Here is a 17,280-nt window from a genome sequence, read left to right as displayed (position 1 = left end):
ATTCAATAAAACATTAAAAAATGTTATGTTTTCATAAAAGGACCGGGTCGAAGAGTCTATGGGAATTCTTTTCGTTTTAAGTATCATTCATCGTAACAGGAATTTGGAACAGACCTCAAATCAATAGCTATCTTTACATTTCTTCAAAATCAAAACGAACACTCCAGTACAAGTTGCAAATGCCTGGAATACACAATACTCAAAAAGAAAAAAAAACAGTATATATATTTGACTCCAGGGTTATGGCTGGGGCTTGGTGCCAGCATTATGCATCCTCTGCTCCTGGAGGCCATTTTTTCCATTTTATTGGATAGGACAGAGGGAAAGTGAGAGAGGAGGAAGTAGAAAGGGAGAGAGAAAGACACCTGCAGACCCACTTCACCCCTTGTGAAGGGGATGGGGGCTTGAACTGGGATCCTTGCACTTAAGTGCTTAACTGGGTATGCCACCCTCCCACCCCCCCAAAGCAGTATTTTTTTTTGGTAAGAAATACAAATGAAATAATTTTTCCTGCGCCAGAATACTTCTCCCCTCTCCCACCCACCCTACCCCCCCCCCAGCAAAAAAAAAAGAAATCTTACTACTGTTGCACCTTAGCTAACCCTCAAAATCTCCAAATGAAAACATTTACGCACAGCAGGCTGGGAAGATGAAGACGGTGTTAAGATACCAATAAGCCCTGAGGTAAGAGAGAGCCTCCTGCCCTCCACTGTAGGTTCCTTGAAAAGCTCTGTTTTGGATGACTTGGGAACGCCGGAGTAAGACCTGCCGGGCAACTTGTGATTCTTCAGTCCGTACAGTTCTTCCATTCGGAGATTACTGGAGTAAGACCTGCTTAGTAGTTTGTGGGGCTTCAAGCTGGCGTTGTGCTCACATCGTGGATCTCCGGAGCAAGATCGTGTCAAGAGTTTATGTGACTTGAGAGTGAGGCAGTCCTCTTGCTTGACAGCTGCCGGACAGGGGCGGGTCAAGAGCTTGTGCGACTTAATGGTCGTCACCGCCTGCTCGGCCCTAGGGTCACTGGACAGGGAGCGACCAAAGGTCCTGTGGGACTTGCTGGCACACACGTCCTCCGTCTTGACGGTGCTGGAACAAGTTCTCCGCAGCAGCTTGTGTGTTTTGGAGACCCCATCTTGCTCAGATTTCAGTTTGGATTTGCTTTTGCCGCAACCCGGGGGTGGATAACTTGGCGACCTTCAAAATTGAACAGGAGTTAATACAGGGCAGATCGTGACAAGAGGAGAACAGGGAAAAATGCTCACCTGGCTCGATCAACTGCGACACCACTTCACTCTAATGAAGCTGCGGAAACTGAAGGTAAGATGAGTGCAGGATGTATGTGTGTGTGTGTGTGTGTGTGTGTGTGTGTGTGTGTGTATGGGGGGGCTTCACGAGTGGTGAAGCAGGACTGCAGGTGTCTCTCTGACTCTCTCCCTCTCTATCTCCCTCATCCCTCTCAATTCCTCTCAGTCTCTGTCCAATCATAAATGAATAAAATGTTTAAGAAATGTTAAAAGGATACCAAAAAGATAAAGATGGAATACATATATATCAAGTGCAGGATGGTCACGGGGCCTAATTTATATTTTTCCTGAAAAGCAAGGGAACAACCACAACAAAAACCATTATCAAGGTTCACCCCCCCCACCACCACCACCACCCATCCTAGAGTCTAATATGGGACGAATTCTACTTGGGAAAATTCTAGACGATGAGAAAACACAGAACTTTCGTAATTATGACCCATGGTAAGGAAACAAAGGCTCTGAACGTGGATATGAACACGTACATTTTTGATGGGACACATACGACTTGCTCTGTTCCTGGAAATCTTAAAAGAAAATGACCAGGGGGGCCGGGTGGTGGCGCACCTGGTTGAGCGCACACGTTACAATTGCAAGGACCCAGGTTCGAGCCCCGGTTCCCCACCTGCAGGGGAAAGCTTCACAAGTGGTGAAGCAGGGCTGCAGGTGTCTCTCTATCCCTCCCTTCCCTCTCGATTTCTGACTGTCTCTATCCAATAAATAAATAAAAAGATAAAAAAAAAAAAAAAAAAAAGAAAATGACCAGATGCCCAGACAAGACAGAAAGCCCTCAAGTGAAGGGCAATGACACGGCACACGCTGGGTGGCATTTAGTAAGACGACGGTGCGTCCTCTGATCACCCACCTGCGCAGAGTAGAAAACAGATGCAGGGGAGATTTGACTTTCTTCTCGGACAGCTTCTTACTGTTCAGGCAACTGGATTTTTCTTTGCTCAGTTTCCACTGCTGTGTGGCGAATGTCTGCATGATTCTGTCAGTCCCAAAGTGAAGTCAGTGATCACAGATCCGAGGCAATTTTAAATAGGGTTAATATAAAAATGTCAGAAATGTATTTATCAAAGGCATAATAACTGCACAGCAATCAGGGGCATGCTAACGTAGAGATAGATGGTTACCTCTGTAGGGTTACCTCTGATTTTACATAGAAATCTCCATGACTGACTGTGTTATGATCAATAATTATTCGGATATAATTAAAGCACAAATGAGCAAAGAATTGAGAGGAGGACTGAAAGAGATGTATTGGGGCGCCTTTTAAGAACAATGTTAACTGTGAGGAAAGTGACAAGAAATTCTGAATTATTCTGTGGTGCCAGGGATACAGCATAACAAATTTTCTTTTTTTTCTTTTCTTTCTTTCTTTTTTTTTTACTAACTATGATGCCATTTATTAGAAAACGCAAGTCAATTTTTTACTTGACTTGTTCATGTATTTTTCTCCATATAAAGAAAAAAGAAATAGATTAACAAATGAAAAATGCAAAGAAAAATCATTTAAAACTAAGTCTTACAGAAAGCATGAAGATGGAACCAGGTGGTGGCAGGCCTGGTTAAGCACATATAGTTCAGTGCGCAAGGACCCAGGTTCAAGCTCCTGGTCCCCACCTGCAGGGGGGAAGCTTCACAAGTGGTGAAACCAGGGCTGAAGGGGTCTCTCTGTCTCTCTGTCTCTCTCTCCCTGCCATCTCAATTTCTCCCTATCTCTAATAAATAAATATTAAAACAAAAGAAAGAAAAGCAAGAAAAAAGCCAACACAGTCTAACTTTAGCCTAGATTTCTTTTAATTCGGGTTTCTATAAATTATTCATTACTACCATTATGCAAGAACCTAATAGTTCCTGATCTCAACATTCCTAAGTCAGGATAACTTCATCATTGTTCTGTGGTAAAGAATTCTAAATATCAACTGTGGACAGAGACAGGTTACTGTTTTCTCAGAAGGAATTCAGGCTGTCATAGCTTCTCTGTTTTCATGTTTCATGTGGCCAAAGAAGAGAGTTCCATTTTGATTTATTTCCATAAGTATTGCTTTTTTCATGGCCATTTCAGTTCTTTCTTTCTTTTTTCTCTTTTCTTTTAAATTTTTATTTATAAAAAGGAAACACCGAGAAAAACCATAGGATAAGAGAGGTACAACTCCACACAATTCCCACCAGCAGAACTCCGTATCCCACCCCCTCCCCTGATAGCTTTCCTATTCTTTATCCCTCTGGGAGTATGGACCCAGGATCATTGTGGGATGCAGAAGGTGGAAGGTCTGGCTTCTGTAGTTGCTTCCCCGCTGAACATGGGCATTGGCAGGTGGATCCATACTCCCAGCCTGCCTTTCTCTTTCCCTAGTGGGGCAGGGATCTGGGAAAGCTGGGCTCCAGGACACATTAGTGGGGTCTTCTCATTTCAGTTATTGCTAACACATAAATTCTGGAGCAGGACAATGGTACTAAAACTTGCTTATCACTTACAACATGCTAGGGGACAAGACAGGAATGTCATGAATAAATTCGTCCTCTCTAATTCTCAAGGCACCCTAGAAAGTAGTTAGTATGGATTGGGAGAGGCATACGGGAAAGTGGGCCCTATCCAAAGGTTCCAGGACTGGGGGGAGTAGAGGCTCCCCACCTGCAGGGGAGTCGCTTCACAGGCGGTGCAGCAGGTCTGCAGGTGTCTGTCTTTCTCTCCCCCTCTCTGTCTTCCCCTCCTCTCTCCATTTCTCTCTGTCCTATCCAACCATGATGACATTAATAACAACAGCAATAACTACAAAAATAAAACAAGGGCAACAAAAGGGAATAAATAAATGAATATTTTTTAAAAATTTAAAAAAGAAAAGGAGGGAGGAAGTAGCAATTGAAGCAACTGCATGAAGCTTGTGTACCATCCACTGTAATGCGTAGCAACAAAATGATTTATTATCCTCTTGAAATAAATAATATGATTTTTTTATTAGAAGGGACTTAGGGATCACAGCCAAATGCAGGTATCTTTACTTAAGAAATCTTAAGTAGGGGCCAGGTGGTGGCGCACCTGGTTGAGCACACGTCACAGTCAGGGCACAAGGACCTGGTTTCAAGCCCCCGGTCCCCACCTGCAGGGGAGTCGCTTCACAGGTGGTGAAGCAGGGCTGCAGGTGTCTCTCTGCCTCTACAGACCCAGTTTTTAAAATCAGTTTGTTAGGGAGATGCTGGTTTACAAGACAGTTGCCACACGCCTACGATTTCTCATCTCCCCACAGAAGCCTGAACGTAACTCCTACCATGAACGGAAGCCCCACCAGCACTGTGCACTGAGCCCCCAGGGCCCTCTCCCCTCCCTTCTTCAGAGCTGTTCAGGGTTTGGCTCTGTTGTCCCAGACCACAGCTAGCAGGAGTGTGTTCCCTTCCTCGCCTTGTTTCTTAAGTTCTTGAAGACATCATGTTAAGTGGGACAAGACAGGAGGAGAAGGCTGCATACCAAATGATCTCACATACATACATAGACAACTTCTTAAGACTAGATATTCTGACAAATGCAGATTTGAAAAAAAAGAAAAAAAAGCACCAGATTTGTGAAATTTATATTTTGACTGTGGCTAATTGAGATATGTTCCCCATGTTTTTAAAAGTCAGCTCAACTGGGGTAATTTTGTTTGTATTAAAAAAAATTATCATGACATTAAATCAAGGTTCAAACAGGAAATCAAGGAATTATCTATATATCGATAGGTACAAAAGGTAGTTTGAAGGGGAGGCCACTGCCTATAGCTGCTAAAGTGCTATTCACTTTAGGCCCCAAGAAGCAAGCAGAGGGGACCATAAGGAGCCCACAAAGAGGAAATGCTGCCCAAGCCAGAGCCGGGACCACTGGGGACAGCTTCAGGGGAGGACTAGCTCAGCGCCTAGGGGCCTCCCAGGGAGAAGCCGATGGCAGTCAGTAATTACTGCTTCCTCCTTTGTTGGTCACAGTAAGAGTCACAGAGACCCAGAAAGCTGTGTCCACAAGTCAGCCTGCCCAGGAGAAGTGTATACAGGATACTGCAGAGAAAGAGCCCAGGAGAAGTGTATACAGGATACTGCAGAGAAAGAGCCCAGGAGAAGTGTATACAGGATACTGCAGAGAAAGAGCCCAGGAGAAGTGTATACAGGATACTGCAGAGAAAGAGCCCAGGAGAAGTGTATACAGGATACTGCAGAGAAAGAGCCCAGGAGAAGTGTATACAGGATACTGCAGAGAAAGGGCCCAGGAGAAGTGTATACAGGATACTGCAGAGAAAGGACCCAGGAGAAGTGTATACAGGATACTGCAGAGAAAGGGCCCAGGAGAAGTGTATACAGGATACTGCAGAGAAAGGGGAGGATTTGGTGATGGTGATTAGATGGGGGTAGGGAGGTGGGACATGGACTCAGCGAACTAAGCTACTGACCCTGTGTCTACATCAGGATGAATTCCTCTCCTAAACCGAAACTCTTACTGAACTGAAAACAACATGGTGAGGGAGAAGACACAATGAGCATGGAGTTCTCGTCAACAGAAGCTTAGCATTCAGTCTTTAGAAAACTTACTTTTTCAGCTGATGTCCCAATCCGAAGCGTTCTTTTGTGGAAATCTGGAAGACATCAACAGTGGGCACTGCAAATGGAGGGAAGGGGAGGAAAGAGAGAGAGAGGGAGAGAAGGAGAGGGAGAGGGAGAGGGAGAGGGAGAGGAGAGGAGAGGGAGAGGGAGAGGGAGAGGGAGAGGGAGAGGGAGAGGGAGAGGGAGAGGGAGAGGGAGAGGGAGAGGGAGAGGGAGAGGGAGAGGGAGAGGGAGGGAGAGGGAGAGAGGCACCAGTTAAAATTCAACTATCACTGGCTCAGAGGGCGTTCAATGAGGAAAGCACACACGGGCTCAGTCCTTGGTGCCATGTCTGCCCAACACCCCCTTCAAGGAATAAGCCTTAAAAAAAAAAAATTCAGCCATCTAGTGTATTGCACCAAAGTAAAAGACTCTGGGGTGAGTGGAGGGAAGGGCTCAGGTCCTGGATCATGATGGCAGAGGAGGACCTAGTGGGGGTTGTATTGTTATGTGGAAAACTGGGACATGTTATGTAAGTACAAATTGTTGTGTTGACTGTCGACTGCAAAACATTAATCTCCCAATAAAGATATATAAAAAAAGGAAAAACGTCAATCATCAGCCATAAAGGAACAAAAAATAACATGACTACATATGCAACTTGCCGTATAATATTGCTTTTACATGAAACACATATTTAAAATAGTGTTTTATATACTGCCTTGTAGATCATTTTTCATACTTTATACATGAATTTAAATTCATGTATTATTAGCACTACATATTACATACATGTATACTATATGTAAACGAATATTTGCACACACATATATGAAATTCAGCACATAAAAAGCATCAGGACCAATGTGTAGGACAATTTGCATACACAAACACTATATATATATATATAAATATATATATGTGTGTATATATATACTTTAATATTTATTTATTTATTCCCTTTTGTTGCCCTTGTTGTTTTATTGTTGTAGTTATTGGATAGGGCAGAGAGAAATGGAGAGAAAAGGGCAAGAGAGAGGGGAGAGAGAAAGATACCTGCAGACCTGCTTCACCACCTGTGAAGCGACTCCCTTGCAGGTGGGGAGCTGGGGGCTCGAACTGGGATCTTTATGGCGGTCCTTGCATTTGCACCACCTGCTCTTAACCTGCTGCGCTACCGCCCAACTCCCTACACACTATATTTTAAAGTACAAGGCTGACAATACATACATCTGATTTTTTTGTGCTAAACAATGAAGGGAGGAGAGTAGAGCATGGGAGATAAATTTTTTACTGTATATCCTCTGTTGTTTTATGCTTCCTGTGTTTTTAAATTTTTATTTATTTATTAATGAGAAAAGTAGGAGGAGAGAGAGAAAGAACCAGATATCACTCTGGTACATGTGCTGCCAGGAATTGAACTCGGGACCTCATGCTTGAGAGTCCAATGCTCCATCCACTGTGCCACCAACCCGGACCACTGCCTTCTTTTTTCTTTTTTTATCAGTGATTTAATATTGGTTTACAAAATTATGGAATAATAGTGAGTGTGTCCCACACTATTCCCACTGTGGCCCCATCCTCCCCATTGGAAACTTCAGTTGTTCTCAGAAGGTCACAGATACAGGTTGACTATTATTTCTATTAACTGTCTATATTTATATATATTTGCTCTTTTTTTTTTTCCTATGGTCCTGTATTCAGTTCTTTTCTAAGTAACCCCTAACACCTGTGTCTACTTCCAAATGTCCTTGTTTTCCTCTTCTCTATCCAGGTCTTGATGGAGTTGGAGTTCAGGTCATCTTCCCCTAACATTTCTCCCTCTCTTGAACTATGGACTGAAATTATTTTTGGGGTGAAGAAAGTGGGAATCGTGGCTTCTGTAGCTGCTTCTTCACAGGACATGAGTGTCTGCAGGTCAATCCACACCCCCAGCCTGTTTCTCTCTTTCCCTAGTAGGGTAGAGCTCTGGAAAGGTGAGGTTCCAGATCTGAGGTAAAAGAACGGTAGAAAAAGCTACAGTTGACTTGACAAAGCCAGATCAAATCAAATTGTTTTGGGGACCTTTAAAGGATCGTGGGCCAAATGTTCCTCACCTGATCTAGAGGAAGGAGAAAGGAGGAAACAGAAACAAACAAACAAAACCTCATAAAATGGAAAGTCACATGGTGATAAAGACTCTGGAGAAAGTTTAAGAAAGGAAATATCGTGGCCCGGGAGGTGGCGCAGTGGTAAAGCTTTGGACTCTCAAGCATGAGGTCACGAGTTCGATCCCCAGAAGCACATGTGACAGAGTGATGTCGGGTTCTTTCTCTCTCCTCCTATCTTTCTCATGAATAAATAAAAATAAAAAAAAAAGAAGAGGGTATTAGGAAAGAGACATTTATCATTTAAAAAAAAAAGAAAGGAAGGAAATGTCAGATGTTTATCTGACCTCAGGTAGAAAAGTTGAGTCAGCAAATAGACAGATCCAGCGTCCAGTGTTTAAGATGAGAAGCATGTGCTAAGGGTTTAAATTTGGAACAGCCAGACGATGTGTGTGTGTGTGTGTGTGTGTGTGTGTGTGTGTGTGTGTGTGTGTGTGTGTGTGTTTCAGGCCGCAGGAAAAGCCTCTGTGTGAATGTAAATAGCAGAAATATCTTGAGAACTAGGCCCATATGCCCTCCTGCATCCAGAGACTGAGCAAAGAAAGTGAGGTGAGGCAGTTCTGCAGGTGTCTGTCTTTCTCTCCCCCTCTGTCTTCCCCTCCTTGCTCCATTTCTCTCTGTCCTATCCAACAATAGTGACAACAATAGTAACTACAATAATAAAAAGGGAAATAGAAGAGAATAAATAAACATTAAAAAAGATGAAATCAGAACTTTATCAAAATTAATGCTCTCTTTAACGTTTTAAGAAGACATAATCTACAGACAAGACATCATGCAAAATTATAAGTCAATGAACAGAGGAATAAAAGGAACTTGACAAAAAAAAACAGAAAGATCAAACATACTACACAAGAAATGCAATCATCACTAAAGGAAATTATGTAAGACATAAAGAGTTATCATAAGGCATAAATTACTCAGAATCAATTTAAAGCTTTTATTTCATTAATGCCTTCATTTACTGGTTAGACAGATTGAAATTGAGATGGAAGGGGGGGGGGGGACAGCGTTGGAGGGGACAACTGCAGACCGGCTGCCTCACCACCGGGGCCTTGATCTGGGACCTTGTAGATTGTAACGTCTACCCTCCCTAAATGTTTTAACGGCTCGTTTCAAAAATTATTCTTGACATTTTGCTTATATGCTGGAGAACTGAAACACATGAACTTGCAAGGAAGAGGGGTAGGGAGCGGGGAAGGGGGTGAGGGGAGACTGAGAAGGAGGAGAGTAAGGAGGCCTCCACATAGAGACACACAGTAGACACACTTCAAGTCTAAGGAATTACCGAGTGTGCCCTGTCATGGTTTAATACATCGTTTTCCAAAATCGCTGGTTTATAAGCCTAGCTTTTTTTTTTTTAATTTCTGATGTGTTTATTTTTAAAAATATTTATTTATTCCCTTTTGTTGCCCTTGTTCTTTTTTTTTCTTTTAATTGTTGTTATTGATTTCGTTCGTTATTGGATAGGACAGAGAGAAATGGAGAGTGGAGGGGAAGACAGAGAAGGGGAGAGAAAGACAGACACCTGCAGACCTGCTTCACCGCCTGTGAAGCGACTCCCCTGCAGGTGGGGAGCCAGAGGCTTGAACCGGAATCCTTAAGCCGGTCCTTGCACTTTGAGCTACCTGCACTTAACCTGCTGCGCTACCGCCCGACCCCCGGTAATTCCTTTTGTGGCAGGAGTGGGCAATACTGATCTGACAGGCCTAGAAGGGGATCAATCCTGTACTTGCCAGACAACAGAAAGAAAAATAAGATGACATGACTTCTGCTTGAGGTGACAGTCACACCAGCCAAATGCAAATATAGGATACAAAAAGAAAGACAAAACTGAATGGGGAAAACCCAGCAGCGCTCATATCAAAACACGAAGCAAAGAAAAATGAATTTCTTGCCAATGAAGAAAATGAATACTTCAGATAAGATGGCAGACATTTATAAAGTATTTTTTGCCCTTTTGAGGGAGCTACCGTGGCCATGAATGTTTACTTTCTCAATATATCTTGTTCACTAAGAATTCTTATGTATGACTTTCACATCTCCTTGGTTTAAAAGGTATTAAATGTGTAAATCAACTGACAGATTAACCCAGAAATTACAGATAGATCAGTTGTGATTCTAAAGAAGCAGTACTGAGCAACAGCATCATCTGAAAGGAATTAAAATATCATTGCTAAAATATTTATAAAACCACACAACCCTAACAGATGTTTAAAGAGATAATATGAGGGGGAAATGTTTAAAGCACAAGATCATGTGACAGCGCCAGGAATACATAAAGGCATGCTGTGTTCTTATCTCACTCAGATGGAGTTGGGATGAGTAGAACTGAAGTGACCCAAATTTGTTCCTAACCCCAATAACTTACCCCCGCAAAGAAGGAGGGGGGGTTCTTTTTCTTCTAACTACCACCAGAAATGAGCTGATTTCAAATGAATAAACAAAACAAAAGACAAGCTAGAATAAAAGAATTTGTGAAGCAACAACAAAAGTACTGACACTTATAGGTTGGGATATTGTGCAGTGATTACAAGTCATTCTGATATACAGAGTATCCAATCATCAAGAACATTCTCATGGCTTAACGGTAAGGTACAATTTAATACCAACTGTTTGAAACAAATGACATGTGCCCAGCATGAAACTCCAGTTTTCTCAATAAAGAGACTTTGAGTGTTTCCCCCTTTTTTTTAAAGCACATTTCTATAAATGTCTATAAATTTGAAATAGTCAAAATAAATATATCCAGTATCTATTATTTGCTAAGCATTATTGACATCAGCTAAGACCCTTATAGTAACAGTTGACCTTTTAGGTAGACTACACTATACAAATGAAAGGAAAAAAGATGACTATGCAGAAACATTTTCTAAACAAAAGATTTTGCTAAATGTTTCTCAAACTTGGAAGCGTCGATATTTTTCTTATATAAGAAGCCCGTTTATCACCCATAGAAAACGTTCAGAAACTGGTAAAATGTGAGGCAGGTTAAAGATGGCAACAGCCTTAACTTAGATGTACTCACTCTGCCTCGGCCCATTAATACGAGGTACGAGGTGGGCTTTTCAACTGCTTCGGTAGTAATAAGGTGGAAAATTGACAGTGCTTCTTTCCTGGCAGCATGTATATCCAACTTCCTAAAATATTTACTTTTACACCCCAGACACAAGAAACCCAAATCACAGGAGAAGCTATGCATGAAGCAGACACTTAAACCTCGATTTCAGTTGACCTGTGCCATCAGCGGCTCTCAAAGTCCAGGACCTCAGCATCCAGTCTCAAAACACCTTTAAAGGTCATTGGCTGCATCTCACTCCTGTCTGGCTGCAAAGCTATGGGGGACTCCAAGCCAGTGCTCCCCTGTTTAGCCCAAAGAATTATGAAAGCTAACTTTTTGTAAAAGCTACCACACTTCTTAACATAGTTTGTTGTGCAGAAGCAGACCACTGGGAGCCTGGTGGTAGTACACCGGGTTAAGTGCATGTGGCACGAAGCACAAGGACCAGTGTAAGGATCCCGGTTCGAGCCCTCGGCTCCCCACCTACAGGGGAGTCACTTCACAGGCACTGAAGCAGGTCTGAAGGTTTCTCTCTTTCTCTCCCCCTCTCTGTATTCCCCTCCTCTCTCCATTTCTCTCTGTCCTATACAACAACATCGATAACAACAACAACAACAACTACAACAATAAAATAACAAGGGCAACAAAAGGGAATAAATAAATAAATAAATAAGCAATTTAAAAAAAAAGTAGACCATTGAAGCAACATAAATACATAGACTTTTGCATGTATAGATAAGTGATGGAAGACAGTTTATCCAGGTTTTTGACAAAATTTATAATAGGACTAGGAGCACCTATCAGTTGAGTTATGGCAGTATCATCTCATAAGATATCACTGGGGATTATAGTTAACCACATTTATACACTTTTCCCATATTTGGGAACTACTCTCTTCCGGATCCAGCTTTCTAGTCCTATTTCCAACTCTGACACCATCTCCCCAGACAATACCTTTAGCCCACCTGTGAATTAGCTGTCAGACTCAGGCAAAAATCAGTCAAGTCATGGATCCCTTGGAATATACATAAAACAGACCTACTAGCTTTATCCAAAATGGAGACCCCAAATCTCGCCTACTATTGTCTTACCTTTAGGTTACTGATTATCAAGCAATTTGCTCTGCTGTACATCGTCATGCTTTTCAGTATAGTTGCAGATGCTGCCATGATGCCAACCTGACTTCCCTGGACAGACACTCACCCATGTGTCCTAGAACCCACCTCCCAGAGCCCTGCCTACCAGGGAAAGACAGAAACAGGCTGGGGGTATGGACCCACCTGTCAACACTCATGTCCAGTGGAGAAGCAATTACAGAAGCCAGACCTTCCACCTTCTGCACCCCATAATGACCCTGGGTCCATGCTCCATTTTTTTTTTTTAAAATATCAAGCTCAAAGACAAATACACAAATCAATGGGCAATCCAAAATATACTTACTGCTAAATCTTTACTACATGTCCAGCTCTCTTTTTGGTTAGATTATGTTTATGTCAACAGCAACTGTCAATGTCCAAGACCTATACAATCATATATTACGTTTCTGTTCCTTAGGTTACCTTGTCACTACATCATGTTAGGATTCGATTATATTTAAATATCCTTATCAAGACATTGGCCAACAGTCATTTTGTTTAACACACAATGAATAATTACTTAATGTTCAGGTAACAAATAGGTCAATAAAACCAACCTGGGCCATTTAAATACTGTGTAAGTGAACAGTGCAGACGGACAATAATGGGTTCCGTTCGAATGACTTCCCAAGCCACAGCGATCTCCTCCTACACAAAGACATTTCAAAGACGAATTATTCATCTTTTAGAGCTCTGGATGTTTTTCAGGGAAAAAAAAAAAAAAAAACCTTATTTGGAAGAGATACATGGGTTATTAAGGCTTGTAAACCATTTCAAAACCAACTGGCTTATGAAAAACAAATCCAAAGTATTCCGAATTTTAGTCTTCGAGTTACAAAAAGGAAAACCTAAGGATTGAATATATTTTTAAGTATATATATATATATATATATATGCAAAATCTGCTTCATCAATCAGAAGAGTCCTTCGTAAGCCACTTTAACAATCATTACATTAATAATAAAATAAAAATTAATGTTTTCAATATGCCAATAACATTGCCTAAATTAATACTTACATCAAGAAAGCTGACATCAATATGAAGATCAATATCAACATCATCAATGGCTCCATATTCCCTGAAAACAAACGTTAATATATATTTTTTTAATTCTTCCTTCAAAGTATGCGCTAAGTTATTTTAAAGTGACATTTCAACCATTCATTCTTATCTTTCATTTCCAAAGATAACTCTGAAGTGGGCATGCATGAACTAATGTCATCTAACTGGACTGTCTTCTACAACCTATTTGTACCATCTAAACAGCATTTTGTCTTTCTGGGAGTGCGTGTGTAAACATCAAGCCTAGACATACTGGGTTCACAGTCTCGGATATCCTTCATTCCCTGTGGCAAACTGAAGCACGTCCCCCCATGACTGTTCTGTTTTCATTGCTCTGAGGATGAAGAACTGTGTCTAAGGGCAAGGAGGAGATTGTGACGTGAAGACAGCTGGGGTCATGAGCTGACGTGAGAATAGGCTCGTGAACTCTCCTGCCATATGGGAGACTGGCTCAGCTCAGTACTGGAACTACTCTGAAAGGATCCAGGATCTACCACTGACTAGTCGCTGTTTTGACCAGCAGCTCTGCAAGTCTGGTAGAAGAAGCGTTGACAGGGTAGTAATGTGTGCTACACATGAAGACTCTCTGAAGACCGAGTTTTCTCTAGACTTAAAGCAACCTACCCATCACGCCTACGTAGCAAACATGAGTTCCATATACATATTCCATTTATTATTATTTTTTAAATATTTATTTATTCCCTTTTGTTGCCATTATTGTTTTATTGTTGTAGTTATTATTGATATTGTCGTTGTTGGATAGGACAGAGAGAAATGGAGAGAGGAAGGGAAGACAGAGACGAGGAGAGAAAGACAGACACCTGCAGACCTGCTTCACTGCCTGAAGTGACTCCCCTGCAGGTGGGGAGCCGGGGATTCGAATCGGGATCCTTAAGCCAGTCCTTGTGCTTTGCGCCATGTGCGCTTAGCCGGCTGCGCTACCGCCCGACTCCCTCCATATTCTATTTATACTGGTGCTTAACTGGCTCCATATTCAATACATTATTACTGTGTATTGAAAACTAGGCCAGTCTTAAAGGGATTATTATCTCCTTAGTTCCTGCACGAAGTGAGAAGAGGATGCTGTTATGATCTGATTCATAAATAAGGAAACTGAACTTTGGGAAATGAAACAAATGGAAAGGGAGGGTTTGAATTCCTGACTGTCGGGAGCCCCTGAATCTAGCGCAGACTAACTGCGCAGAGTAAGTCCGTGCGCCATGATGGGAACAGCGCAGATGTGCAAACTGCTAAAGGAATCGAGAAGATTTGTTATTTCTGTGATAGAAACAGCAGACTTGGGAGTCGGGTGGTAGCAGCAGGTTAAGCGCACGTGGTGCAAAGCACAAGGACTGGCTTAAGGATCCCGGTTTGAATCCCCGGCTCCCCACCTGCAGGGGAGTCGCTTCCCAGGCGGTGAAGCAGGTCTGCAGGTGTCTGTCTTTCTCTCCCCCCTCTCTGTCTTCCCCTCCTCTCTCCGTTTCTCTCTGTCCTTTCCAACAACATCAATAACAACAATAACAAAAATAACAACAACAATGATAAACAACAGGACCACAAAAGGGGAAAAAATGGCCTCCAGGAGCAGTGACTTCATAGTGCAGGCACCGAGCCCAGCAATAACCCTGGAGGCAATCAATCAATAAATAAATAAATAAATAAAAACAAGAATTAGCAGACTTAAGTTTCTGTGTTTTCTCTATTCTCCTCTTAAAAATAGATCCAGATACCGAAGACATTTTCATTATTTATTAAATTGTACTTATTATTGATTCATGGTAATCATTTTAAAGTTTATATGAAAGAATAAATCATTCGCATGAGAATATTGAATTCACTGTATCAAAGCATTTGTGCTATTCATAAAAAAAAAAATAAGTTATCTCTATAGTTTTAGACAAGGGGCTGACGTAGCGTAACAATTATACAGAAGACTTTTCAGGGCTGAAGATTCAGTCCCCAGCAGCACCGCAAGCCAAAGCGAAGCCGTGCTCTGCTCTTTAACTGGGTCTTTCTCTTTGTATCTTTCTCTTTTTATCAGTAAGATAAATCAAATCTAACAATAAATACTTAACTCAAAAAACCTACGCAAGTTTAGACAGGACATGCATCTTAAGGTATGAAAAACGACAATTGAGTTATGGAATTGTACAGAGACGGTAACAAAAATGAGGGTCAAGTAAATCAACTAAAATGCTTATGCCTCTAGTTCAGGATTCAAGTGGACTTTTCCTTTAAAGGCTGCAATAGTGAAGAGCTTAGGCTTTCAGGTACTTTAGTTGGGTTTATATACGATGCTAAGACTTTGTTATGCTTAGAGGAAGAGAAAAAGAAAACTCAAAAATACTAAAATCAGTTAAGAACCATATATTCCTCTTTGGCTTCCCCTCCCTCCCATCCTCTCCCCCGCCTCCCCAACACTTTACAATGTCAACACTATTTGTGGCTACAGAGATATTAAAAAACAGACCCCATGGTCCAGTGGTCTTAATTTCCTGTTCCCGAGTTTTCACACATTGGTAGTAAGCGTAAATGCGAGATGTCAAGCAGATACCATCCTGACTCCCCTGGGCAGACAACCTCACCAGTGTGTCCAGGAGTCTCACCTCTCCAGAGCCCTAACCCACTAGGGAAAAGTAGAAAAAGGCTGGGGGTGTGGATGCAGCAGAGAATCGATTAAAGAAGCCAGACCATCCACTTTCTGCACTCCCAATAGAGTTTTGGTCCAATAGAGGGGGTTGACTCCAACTCTCAAGAAAATTCTAACAAATATGTGCCAACTTTTACATGAAAAGATGCATGTAAGAGCAGAAATTAGCAGAGAAACACTTTAATTAGAGCAACTGTTATGATGTTAAATATAAGAAAACATGGAATGTTTAAAAAATTGGCATATATAACCTTCCATCTTTAAAGAAAAAAAAAGAAGTGTTCTCAGGTTTATTAAAGGGAAATCACTAAATGCAAAGGCAAGAACAGAATATACTATTGTAAAATATGTAATATTTGAATCTTAAGTTTTCTTTATATGATTTCTCCAATGTCTTTTCTGTTGTTGTTGTTAAAAGTTATTACCCTTGCAGTTTCTTTCAGACAACCAAAAAAGAAAAAGAGAGGAAAGGGGGGAGGGGGAAGAGAGGAAAGGAGGAGAGAGAGGGGAAGGAATAGGGAGAGGAAGAAAGGAAGAGGGGGAGGGGAAGGGAGGGGGAGGGGGAGGGGAAGGGGGAGGTTGAGGGAGGGGGAGGGAGAGAGGGAGAGGTCACAAATTATTTCACTGTAGCAGAGCACAATAGAATTTTAAAGAGGCAGAGGCATTAAAGATTTGCAATTAACTGAGTCTGCAGGTGTAGATCTGTAAATAGTTACATTTTTGTTTTTATGCCACACTTGAAAGAACTCAAAATAATGTTGTGTATATGCAAACCAAGTTCACTTGTGATGGCCTTTTTACACAATGCCTGTGATTTCACATCTCCCAGGAAGCGATCACAAAGTGTGATTATGGCTCCTACAGATGCAATGACCTAGTCATCAGGATTGCTTCTGCACGTGACTCACTTGCAGTAGCTCTCCTTCTCATGAATAGGAAGTGCTGAATCACGTCAAAGGCTGGGAAGATGAAGGCGACTTGAAGTTGTGTAGCTGGATATCTGACTGTGTCCTGAATGCAGTACTGGGCTTACAAATCAAAACCATCCTGTGCACTGCCTATGTTTATTCACTGTGAAAGATCACATCACATTGAACTTGGATATTTTTTAAAAGAGGAACAGCATAGGGATGACCTGATGTACCTGTTTCACTCTGGACCTGAAGGTCAGGAGGAAGCTACTCCGATATTTTCTTGCTAGATATCTAATGAAACTTCCAGTTCTGCATAAGCTACTGTTTGAATTGGTGAATCCTGAAATCTAGTTATCTGATCATCTTGATACTGATGTTAATATAAATCTAGCTCATTTAAGAATATCTAAAACATTTTGCTAATTAATACGTATTTTAACGGATGTTAGAAGTC

The 17,280-nt window shown here is 41.6% G+C and overlaps 1 protein-coding gene across 4 annotated transcripts in view; it reads right to left on the bottom strand.

The window, feature by feature from the left end:
• Nucleotides 1-17,280, bottom strand: part of PARP8 (poly(ADP-ribose) polymerase family member 8) — a 205,653-nt gene that overhangs the window by 53,346 nt on the left and 135,027 nt on the right. For all 4 annotated transcript variants that reach the window (XM_060191018.1, XM_060191017.1, XM_060191016.1 and 1 more), the window contains 5 exons: nt 13,218-13,278; nt 12,757-12,847; nt 5,865-5,931; nt 2,170-2,295; nt 636-1,194 (listed from right to left, as the gene is read on the bottom strand). In XM_060191018.1, the coding sequence (XP_060047001.1) occupies nt 636-1,194; nt 2,170-2,295; nt 5,865-5,931; nt 12,757-12,847; nt 13,218-13,278 (904 nt within the window). The remainder of the gene's footprint in view (nt 1-635; nt 1,195-2,169; nt 2,296-5,864; nt 5,932-12,756; nt 12,848-13,217; nt 13,279-17,280) is intronic.

Source organism: Erinaceus europaeus, chromosome 5 (assembly GCF_950295315.1).
Source record: "Erinaceus europaeus chromosome 5, mEriEur2.1, whole genome shotgun sequence".
In the NCBI taxonomy this organism is placed as follows: Eukaryota; Metazoa; Chordata; class Mammalia; order Eulipotyphla; family Erinaceidae; genus Erinaceus; species Erinaceus europaeus.
The sequence above is the reverse complement of the archived record's forward strand: the minus strand, read 5'-3'. Positions and strand labels throughout refer to the sequence as shown.